General features: G+C 34.5%; 1 protein-coding gene across 1 annotated transcript; it reads right to left on the bottom strand.

Annotated features, from left to right (window-relative positions):
* Window positions 1-5,534: 5,534 nt before the first annotated feature.
* On the bottom strand, window positions 5,535-10,856 carry LOC131653299 (TMV resistance protein N-like). The gene is made up of 6 exons (XM_058923401.1): window positions 10,236-10,856; window positions 9,053-10,148; window positions 8,628-8,900; window positions 7,663-8,514; window positions 6,680-7,496; window positions 5,535-6,587 (listed from the first exon to the last, which is right to left on the bottom strand). Exons 1-6 carry the CDS (start codon window positions 10,715-10,717, stop codon window positions 5,758-5,760), a joined length of 4,350 nt encoding a protein of 1,449 aa, XP_058779384.1. The 5' UTR covers window positions 10,718-10,856; the 3' UTR covers window positions 5,535-5,757.
* Window positions 10,857-11,072: the final 216 nt, after the last annotated feature.

Genomic DNA, 11,072 nt, shown 5'->3' with positions numbered 1-11,072 from the left:
CTGATCATATTTATTCCTTCATTCCATTTGTTATGCGTCGATTTCAACGATCTTGCATACCGGCTTCTATATGATTGCATATTCTACTGAGGTTCCAAACATAATCCAAGAACAAGAAGGGGATTTGATTCATTCATTCATTTGTTTTATGCTTTGACCACTTTAAACTGGGTGGTTGTATATGTTGTATAACTTTACAAATTCTTGTGCTCTGATTTATAATTATATTTTGCTATGGATACATGATTGTTTGCAACTCAGTTTAACACATACCTTTGGGAAGTTTTTTAAACAATTCAAACTCCCTTTAGTTCTGAAAGTTGTCTCGAGTCTCGAGTCTATAAAATTTCAAATATGATACAAATTTGATAGAAACTTTATTCACTTCAAATTTGATTTGTTTCAAGTTCACCTTCTACTTCGTTAAGCTCAACTCTTAACTATGGACACTTTTTTAATTGGACATAAATACTTACTCTTTCTTCAAAATAATTTTACTTCTTACAACTTATAGCCTTTCTCACCTTCAAAATAATCCATGAAGATACACTTCACATCCTTACCATCAAGCTGAACTAACTTGAATTGTGCAACAATAAAGTTTTGATGACCTTCACATTAGAGTAGTCTACTTATTTTCTACTCCAAACTTCCATAAATATCTTGAAATTTGTCCTTCTTAGTAAACATCTATTGATCCGATACGCTGTTTCTCAACATGAATCTCTATTATCAATATTTAACTCCAAATATATTAAATCACTCTTTCCAAAGTACAGATGAAGATCTAATTTTACAAATTTTAACTATTGGAAAATCAGTGAAAGAAATGTTTTACTTTTGAAATAAGAAAGTACTTAAAACTGTAAGAAAAATAGAGGGTGATGGAAGGTGGTGGAGAAGAGAAGGATAGAAATTCCAAAATAATAAAGATTGTTTTTATTTTTATTTTTAAGGAAGATGATATGTTGTTTTTTCATATATATCATTAAGTTGAAAATACTACAAATATATAGAACCAAGCAATGAACTTACTTGTTGTAGTGGAAGTAAAATCCAAAACAACACTATTCTAAATAGTAGACTAAATAGTAGACATCATTAGATTTGGTCTACTTTACTATCTTGACAAGCAAGAATCTAATTATTATAAAAAACAAGACAAGTAAAGTGACATGACAAGCAAAGTGACATAACAAGCAAAATGACCAAACAAGTAATGTGACATAACAAGAAAAGTAATATGTTAGAAAAATATCAATTTCTAACACTCCTCCTTGATATTTTTCTTGAATACTCCAAGCATTGATCTCAATTCTTCAAACTTTCCCTTGGAAAGAGCTTTGGTCATTATATCTGCAATCTGATTTTCTGAACTGCAATGCTCCAAACTGATTTCTTTTGACTTTTCAGCTTCTCTAATAGCATGATATTTAACCTTGATGTGTTTGGTTCTTCCATGCTGGACTGGATTCTTAGCTATGGCTATAGCAGATTTGTTATCCACCCATATGACAGTAGCGTTGTTTTGAAATTGTTCCACATCTGTTAAAATCTTCCTTAGCCAAATAGTTTGATTTGCTGCTGCTGCTGCAGAAATATACTCCGCTTCTGCCGACGATTGGGCGACAACTTCTTGTTTCTTTGAATTCCATGAGAACACAGCACTACCAAATGAGAAAACATAACCAGAGGTACTTTTTACATCATCTACACTTCCAGCCCAGTCACTATCTGCATATCCTTGGAGCTCTCCACTCTCATTTTTCAAAAAACACAAACCATAGTCAGATGTACCTTTTATGTACCTCAAAACTCTCTTAGCTGCACCAAGATGAACTTGACTTGGAGAATGCATGAACCTGGAAAGTAAGCTAGCAGCAAACATTATATCAGGCCTGGTTGCTGAAAGATACAACAAACTTCCAATTATACTTCTATAAATAGAAGCATCTGCACTATTATCACCATCATCCTTTGATAATTTTTCATTCACAATAAGAGGTGTGGGAACAGACTTGCATTTATCCATATTAAACTTCTTTAATACCTCCAAAGCATATTTCTTTTGAGAAATAAAGATTCCAGCACTTGACTGAAAGATCTCCATTCCAAGAAAATATTTCATTTCACCCAAATCTGTCATTTCAAATTCATTCTCCATATCTTGCTTGAATTGACTTAGAGAATTGGATTTATTCCCTATAACCAACAGATCATCGACATACAATGACACTATTAGTTGGAGTTCATTCTTTGACCTCTTCACATACAGAGTAGCCTCATTTTCACTTCTTTTAAAACCTTTTTGCAAAAGATAACCATCAATTCTGCTATACCATGCTCTTGGTGCTTGTTTTAAGCCATAGAGGGCTTTGTGAAGCTTGTAAACTTTATTTTCACTTCCTCCAACCATAAAACCTTCAGGCTGGTCGACATAAATGTCTTCATCAAGCAATCCATTTAAAAAAGCTGATTTAACATCAAAATGATAAATTTTCCATCCCAATTTTGCTGCTAAGGCAACCAACAACCTAATTGTATCATGTCTTGCAACAGGTGCAAAAGTGTCTGAAAAATCAACACCGTGTTGTTGAAAATAACCTTTTACCACCAATCTGGCCTTAAGCTTATTTATAGATCCATCAGGATTGAGTTTGGTTCTATAAACCCACTTAACACCAATAATCTTTTGATTTTTTGGTTTGTCTACAAGCTTCCATGTTTGATTTTTCTCTATCATCTTCATCTCCTCCTGCATGGCAACCTTCCATCCCTCAATATTAGCAGCTTCAGCATATCGGGTAGGCTCTAATGTAGCTATATTGCACCTGGCATAGATATCATCCAAGGTTCTAGTACCTCGGGTTGGAAAATCCGCATCAATATCATAACTTTCTTCTTCATCTTCTGAATTTTGATTCTCCAAACTATCTTCCATAGACAATACCTTACTTGAACCTTCAGCTTGACTTTTCTCCCAATTCCATTTAGAGAACTCATCAAATTTTACATCTCTGCTAACCAGAATTCTTTTGGTCTCCAAATTATAAATTCGATACGCTTTGGAGCTACTACTGTACCCCAAAAATATACCGATCACAGACTTTGTTTCCAATTTATCTCTTTTCACATTTGGAACATGAACGTAGCAGACACATCCAAATATCTTTAAATGTTGAACAGACGGCTTTCTTTTATACCATGCTTCAAAGGGTGTTTTTCCCTTCAAGGCTTTGGTAGGCAACAAATTCAGTAAGTACACTGATGTGTTGACAGCCTCCGCCCAAAAGGTTTTAGGAATATCTTTCTCAAAAAGCAAACATCGAGACATCTCCATGATTGTCCTGTTCTTCCTTTCACTCACTCCATTTTGTTGAGGAGTGTAAGGAACAGTAAATTGATGTTGGATTCCAGCTTGCTCACAAAAAGTTTTAAATTCTCCTGCTGTATACTCAATACCATTATCAGATCTGAGCTTTTTAATTTGACAATCAGCCTCTTTTTCAACCATAAGTTTGAAACTCTGAAATGTAGCAAACACTTCTGACTTCTGCCTTAGAAAAAATACCCAACTCATCCTTGTAAAATCATCAATAAATAGCAGAAAATACTTGTTGCCATTTAGAGATGTCGTTGGCATCGGACCACACACATCAGTGTGTATGAGCTGTAACTTTTCAGAAGCCCTCCAGGTTGACGCAGCAGGGAATGATAATCTACTTTGTTTTCCATATTGACATACATCACAAATGTCAACAACATCATCAATGACTGGTAAATTTTCAACCAAATCATGAGAACTCATTTGTTTTAAGGTTGAGTAACTAAAGTGACCCAACCTTTTATGCCACAAGGAGGAATCACGAACAATACTTGGAAATGCATGCATGGTTGTTTGCTTCCACTCTACTGGAAAACTTTTACCTCTCATTTCAACAGTCATTAACTTAGATCCAGAAGGATCTATAATAGTGCATCTCATGTCTTTGAAATGCAATGAATAGTTCTTTTCCATCATTTGTCCCACACTTAAAAGACTTTGATTTATTTCAGGTACAAATAAAACATCTGAAATGTATTTGATACCAGAGGGAGTTTCAACAGCTATGACACCTTTTCCTTTGACATCAACATGTTCTCCATTGCCTATAGTAACTTTAGAGTAGAAGGACTTATCAAGTTCCTTAAAAATGCCAACATTATGAGTCATGTGATTGGTGCACCCACTATCTATTAGCCATGTTTCTTTGCTACTATTGACTAAATAGCAAGAAGCCATGAATAATTGATCCTCTTGTTGGTGGTGTTCAACAACTTGGGCTTGTTGTCCCAGCTGGTTTGCTTTGCTTTTGCAAACCTTCTCCACATGACCAAGTTGATTGCAAGCTCTACATTTAACTCCTGGCCTGTACCAACAATACTTCTCTAAATGAGTATCTTTTTTGCAATGTTGACAAAGTGGAAACTTCTTTTTCCAACTCTCTCCTTTGTTGTTGATTTCCTCCCTTTTTCCTTTTCCTTTTTTCTCACCAAAAGGCTTTTTTCCAAAACTATTGTAGCTTTGGTTTTTGCCTTTGGTGTTGGCCACAAAAGCACCTTCAACATTTTCTTCCATCCTTAAAGATCTTCTCTGCTCAGTAGCTTGCAAAGCATTAACAAGCTCTGCGAGTGTGATTTGAGAAAAGTCCTTAGTTTCTTCTAGAGAGGATATTTTTGCTTCAAACCTCTCTGGAAGACACACCAAAATTTTTTCCACAACTCTTTGATCACTAAGTTCCTCTCCTAGCAATCTGATTTGTGAAACAACCTTCGAAATTCTATCAGAAAATTCTCTAACAGTTTCAGTTTCTTTCATTTTTAGTGCTTCAAACTCCCTTCTTAAGTTCAACACTTGCATCTTCTTTGTTCTTTCACTCCCTTGGAACTCCTCCTTCAACTTGTCCCAAGCTTCTTTTGCAGTCTCAAGATTCAAGATCTTGATAAATATATCATCATTTAGTGCTGCATGTATTATGGCTAGTGCTCTTCCTTCTTTTGCCACTTCCTCATTGTGATTTTTTATTTGAGCAACTGTTGGGTTATTTGGGAGAGGTGGTGGGTTGCTTCCATTTTCCACAACATCCCATAAACTTTGAGCTCTCAAATAAGCTTTCATTTTTGCAGCCCACAAATGATAGTTTTCTCCTACAAACATAGGAGGTGGAGGTAAAGAACTAGTGTTGGAAGCCATTTATGGTGTTTAAAGGTTTTTGTGAATTTTATCAAGTTGGTTTTCTTTCCTCACAGACCCGTTAAGATCAATGAAGCTCTGATACCATGTAAGAAAAATAGAGGGTGATGGAAGGTGGTGGAGAAGAGAAGGATAGAAATTCCAAAATAATAAAGATTGTTTTTATTTTTATTTTTAAGGAAGATGATATGTTGTTTTTTCATATATATCATTAAGTTGAAAATACTACAAATATATAGAACCAAGCAATGAACTTACTTGTTGTAGTGGAAGTAAAATCCAAAACAACACTATTCTAAATAGTAGACATCATTAGATTTGGTCTACTTTACTATCTTGACAAGCAAGAATCTAATTATTATAAAAAACAAGACAAGTAAAGTGACATGACAAGCAAAGTGACATAACAAGCAAAATGACCAAACAAGTAATGTGACATAACAAGAAAAGTAATATGTTAGAAAAATATCAATTTCTAACAAACATAACTAAAACTTCCTAGATATAGATCAAATGTATCTTACTCAATAAGCTAACCCAAATATTTTGAAGATTCTATCAAATTTCTCTCCAATCTTCGACCACTCATCCTCAATGTATCCTTTGGTAGCTTTGGCTGATTCTTGTTCTACTCTCAACCGCAGCCTTCGCTTTCTCAACTCATCTCTTTGAGCTTTCAACTCTCTTCCTTCGTCAAAAGTTTCTCTTTTCTTTCTAACAGCAGCGTCCCTAGCCACTTCAGAGATTGAAAGGTTCTCTTTAATGACACTAATTTGCTCTTGTAGCTCTTTCATTCTTTCTTCCAAATAAACTAGTTGACTTGTTAACTCACTTTCTATGGACACAAACTCACTGAACTGATCCTTGTTGGCCACAACACCCTCTTCAAGTTTTTGTAGCTTTGATAATACTAAAGTTGAGGACTCAAGTTTCATGTTTGCATCATTGTAGTCACAGCTCCACTGAGTAAAGTCAGCTAAAAGTTGTAATATAACAGACTTTAACCTCATTGAGACATCATCATCTGCAATTAAAGTACAAAGATATTCCAAACTCGATTTCATAGATGTTGATGATGTTGGTTCTAGAAAATGAGAAATTTGTTTTGAAAGTAGTTCTTTCAGAATTTCCAAGGCTTTCTTGATTTCTTCACTCATTTTAGGATAAGCCAGTTTTGAATCATCTTTAGTATCTTCTAATGGAGAAAATGTCTCAGCATGGAGGGCAGAATAAAATGATTCCATACCGTCTTCACTGGCGGTTTCGCCAAATTCACACTTGTCATTCTCCTTAGGAATCACAGAAATATCATTGCTATTATTTTCATGATTTATTGGCTCCGGTTCGATTTTTTCTGCGGGATGAATATTAGATTGTAAGAAAATCATATGTTAATCAATACATAAAATTCAATTCAAAATGAAGTTAGACACCATTGACGCTTACCTTTATTCTTCTCATTCATACAGTTTAACTGACATTCTAATAGCATTGGATCCCAAATTCTATCATCATATAGCTGTATATTCAATGAACATATCTCCTTGCTTTGATGTATTGTATCATCTGAAAAAATATCTGTAGTTTTTCCATTCTTCCGAGCCATAGAACATATCTCCTTAGCTTCAAGCATTTCTGAGCTTATTGAAGCAGAAAGTTGTTGTGTCTGTTCATTTGATATTTCGTGAAGCCTTAAATTCTGAGGCAAAGTGCAACAGTCAATTTCCAACTTATTTTCATCTTGACATTGATATTCATGTTTTTCCCTTGAAAATTGTGTGTCATCCAAGTTTTCATTATTACAAGGCCTAGTACTTGTGCTTAATATCAGATTTGGTTTCTTATCTTCCTCGTCTTCCGTATACTCATGAACTCCAGAAAAGCATATTGTCACATTTGCGCCTTTACTCGCGTCAAAAATTTCACAAGAAATTTCCACATAATTCTGTTCATGCAGTAAATATGTATCTAAATCTATCAAATTTTCTTGATGATACAGCCATACAAGATCACCAGAGACTGAAAAGAAGTACTGTTCTCTACTAGATGCTTTCTGTCCATTAATAGATATCTCCACTTCACAAGCGAAAAATCCAATTCTATTATTTCCTAGTTCAAATATGAAGCATAGAGTGATCCTTGGAAACTTCTGACCAATCCAGAATGACAAGGATCCTTCATTGCTAAGGTAGTTGAACTTGAATGGCATTGGTAGTTTAGGCCTTGGTGCTATAACTTCAAATTTGAATGCCTTATTGATTCCCTATTATAAAATAAATGTCATTTGACTTGCAAGTTATTTTCATAATCCACTTATGAACATATCATAAGTTGTTTCTGTAAGGTCTAAACAAGTATATATGCTAATATATAAACTTAAATAAATCAATCTAAACAGACTCAAAAGAATTATAGTGATAGAGAAAAACCTGGTTTAATAACATTTTCAATGATTGTGAATTCAACATTGTGCAACTAGTGGCATCTATATCCTCTAAATTAGATGGAATTCCAAGAATTTGTTGAAGATTCTTGCAATTGGCCATGTAAAGCTCCTGCAAGGTACTGAGTCTGTTGAAGCATTTAGGTATGGTTACAAAATGGTTTCTTGATATGTCTAAGGATGTGAGGTTTGAAAAGCAACTAAGGATATGTAGATATTCATCTGATAGACTGCAGTTACTGAGTTCGAGTGTTTCCAACAACGGGAAACCATGTGAGGATTGGATGCCTGAAGAGTCAAAATCTTGACATGCTTTTGGTGATAACTCTAAACTTGATGACCTTTCATTGGACTTTTGAAATAGTTGAAGTTTTGGACAGCCTGAAATATCAAGTAATTCAAGATTTGGCAACAAGGAAATGGTTCCATTAGGATCCTTAAGATTTTTGCAAGACTTTAGTACTAACACTTGAAGGTTGCTGAAATTGACCATATTAGAAGGCAATTCTTGTATAGCCGTCTCGTCTGCCTCGATGATTCTCAGGCTTTCCATTTTTCCCAATAACTCTGGGAAGTTCTCAAGTTGAGAACATCCATTAAGAGCAATGCATGATAAAGATGGCAAGTTTAGGATACTTGGTAACTTTTTTATCTCAGTGCACCTTTCAACACCTAAATAAACTAGTTTATCAAGTGATCCAATAGATTCATGAATCTCTACTAAGCTCTTACAATCCTCTAGAATAATTTGCTCTAAGTTCGGTATCCCCGATACATCAGGTATTTTTATCAGGAATTCACATGAACTAAGATTAAGAGAAGTCATATTTGCATAGTTCTGTAAAACACAAATTCAAATGGTTACTTTTGAGTAAGCATAATAGTACAGAAACAATGTCTCGAATAGGATTAGCTTGGAACTTCGACGCGATGCTATTATTAATAGTATACCTTGAATGGCTTGTTCAATGTTATATGACTTCGCCGCAACTCTAGCATTACAATTTTCTCAGGGAGGAAATCCGATGGAAAGTATGGAGAAGGGTATTCCTCCCAATCAAGCATCCTTAAACTGTTTGGTAGATTTATGTTGCCTCCGAAAAATTCAGCATTCCGAATTATCAACATTCTAAGGTTTCTTAACTTCTTTAGGTCTTGAGCTTTTAGATGCACCTCTTGCTTTTCAGGTAGACTTAGCATTATACCTCGAATCTTGTCAGTTCCCTGATAAATTTTTTATTAGAACTGAAAACTCGGTTCAAATGTAAAAAATACAAAAAATGCAAATAGAGAACATGCAATATTTGATCACGGAATTCTATCATTTGTACATATATCTTGGACTACAATATTCATGTGAGAAATATGGATCTTACCGTTCCATCCGATAGTACTTGAAGCACGTCCTCATAATACCACAACCTACTGCGTTTTCCAGGATCCGTTGGTGATTCTTGCCTAACAATTTCCTTCCCCATATCTTGTATAAGATCATGCATTGACAATACACCTCTTTCATCCAAGTTTATAAGACACTTATCAACAAGCACTGCAATACCGATAACTGGATGCAGATCGCATGCGCGCAGCGCTTTCGAAGCATATTCCATTATCTCTCCTTTAAAGAAACATGCTACATAGAGAAAAATCTCCTTTTCATTTTCCTCTAAACCATCAAAACTTATTCTGAGTATATCTTGAACTTTCCTATTAGGGGTTCTTTTGTACTTATCCAATGCAGATTCCCACTGATGAATACTTCTACCACACAAATCAGAACCTAAAATAGTTAAAGCCAATGGAAGACCTGCGTAAGAAACGGCGCGATTCGAAATATCCAAGTAAGTATCTTTAGGTTCACTTCTTTTAAATGCATTCCAACTAAATAGTTGAAGAGATTCAATATGATTTAACTTCTTCACCTCATAAGTTAAACCAACTTCATGAGCAGTTAACAAATGTTTGTCTCTTGTAGTTATGATAATCCGACTTCCTGGACCAAACCAATCAAATCCACCGACTAATGCTTGTAACTGCTCCACATCATCCACATTATCAATAACAAGCAAAACTTTTCTTCTGCATAACCTATCTTTGATTACATTGATTCCTTTATCAACATTGCCTAATTTCATTCCTTGCTCTCCAAGTATCTCAAAAAGAAGTCTCTCTTGGAGTTTAACTAAACCAACCTTATGATTTGCATTTTCTCTTACATTTGCTAGAAAACTCGCATATCGAAATTGATTATATATTGTGTTGTACACAGCTTTAGCAATGGTTGTTTTACCAATTCCACCAATACCATAAATTCCAATCATTTTAACATCATTGCATTCAAGTTCTAATAGAGATTTAACTTCTGATACACGAGCCTGGAGTCCAACTGGGTGTGTGGCGACGTTTAGAGGGATTCGATTCAACTTTCTTGACACCTCATCAACTATGCTTTGAATAAATTTAAATTCATACCTGAAAGTTATATAAAAACATACATTTAAAGTAACGTATCTTGATCATTCGGATGAATTGTATGAGTAGGAAAAAAGCATTACATACCCATTACTAAAATGCCATCCAGAGAGGTTTGCAGCTTGAGTCAAAGCCAACCTCCATTTCTTCACCTTTTCCTTGTTATCTTGAAATCTTTGTTCAAGCATATCAAAAGCTTCTTCATAACTTCCTCTCTGATGCCTAACATCTGATGGACTAATATTATAAAAAACTGAACAAACAACTTGTCCTTTCTGTTTGTTACAGTCAAGAATCTTGACAAGTTCATCAAGACACCAAGTTGAATTAGCATAGTTCTTAGAAAATATGATGATTGAAATCCTTGACTCTTCAATTGCATTAAGAAGAGATTGTGAAATCTCTTCTCCAATCCTTAAACCTTCATCATCTATGAAAGTGTTGATTCCCCTTTGATCAAGAGCATTGTAAAGATGACCGGTAAAAGTCTCGCGTGTATCTTCGCCTCTAAAGCTTAAGAAAACATGGTAAACATGACCTTGATTGAAAGAAGATGAGGTTGAAGCCATGTAGAGTGTGCTAGTTTAGATCATATGTTGAGATTTATGTGTATCTGTTGAAAAGAAAATGTGAGTCTATGCTTATGTTTTATGCAATAAAATTTAAGCAACGAATCATTTATTTTGATTCTATTTTCTTGGTTCATTCACCATGATATAAAGTTATTAAATAAAAGTTGAAATACTTATGATTACTATGCTTGAGTATTTTAAAATTATTGGCCTCAAAGTCAATAGTTGACAAGGCTTTTTTTTATAGTATTTTTAAGAGCATGTTCTACAAAGAGCATGTTCTAACCACATGCTGCAGAATCAATAGCAATCCTAATGAACAAGAATTTCCAAATAGTTCATTAAAGATTGC

This window comes from Vicia villosa, linkage group LG2 (genome assembly GCF_029867415.1).
Source record: "Vicia villosa cultivar HV-30 ecotype Madison, WI linkage group LG2, Vvil1.0, whole genome shotgun sequence".
Taxonomy (NCBI): Eukaryota; Viridiplantae; Streptophyta; class Magnoliopsida; order Fabales; family Fabaceae; genus Vicia; species Vicia villosa.
This window is presented reverse-complemented; position numbering and strand designations above follow the sequence as displayed.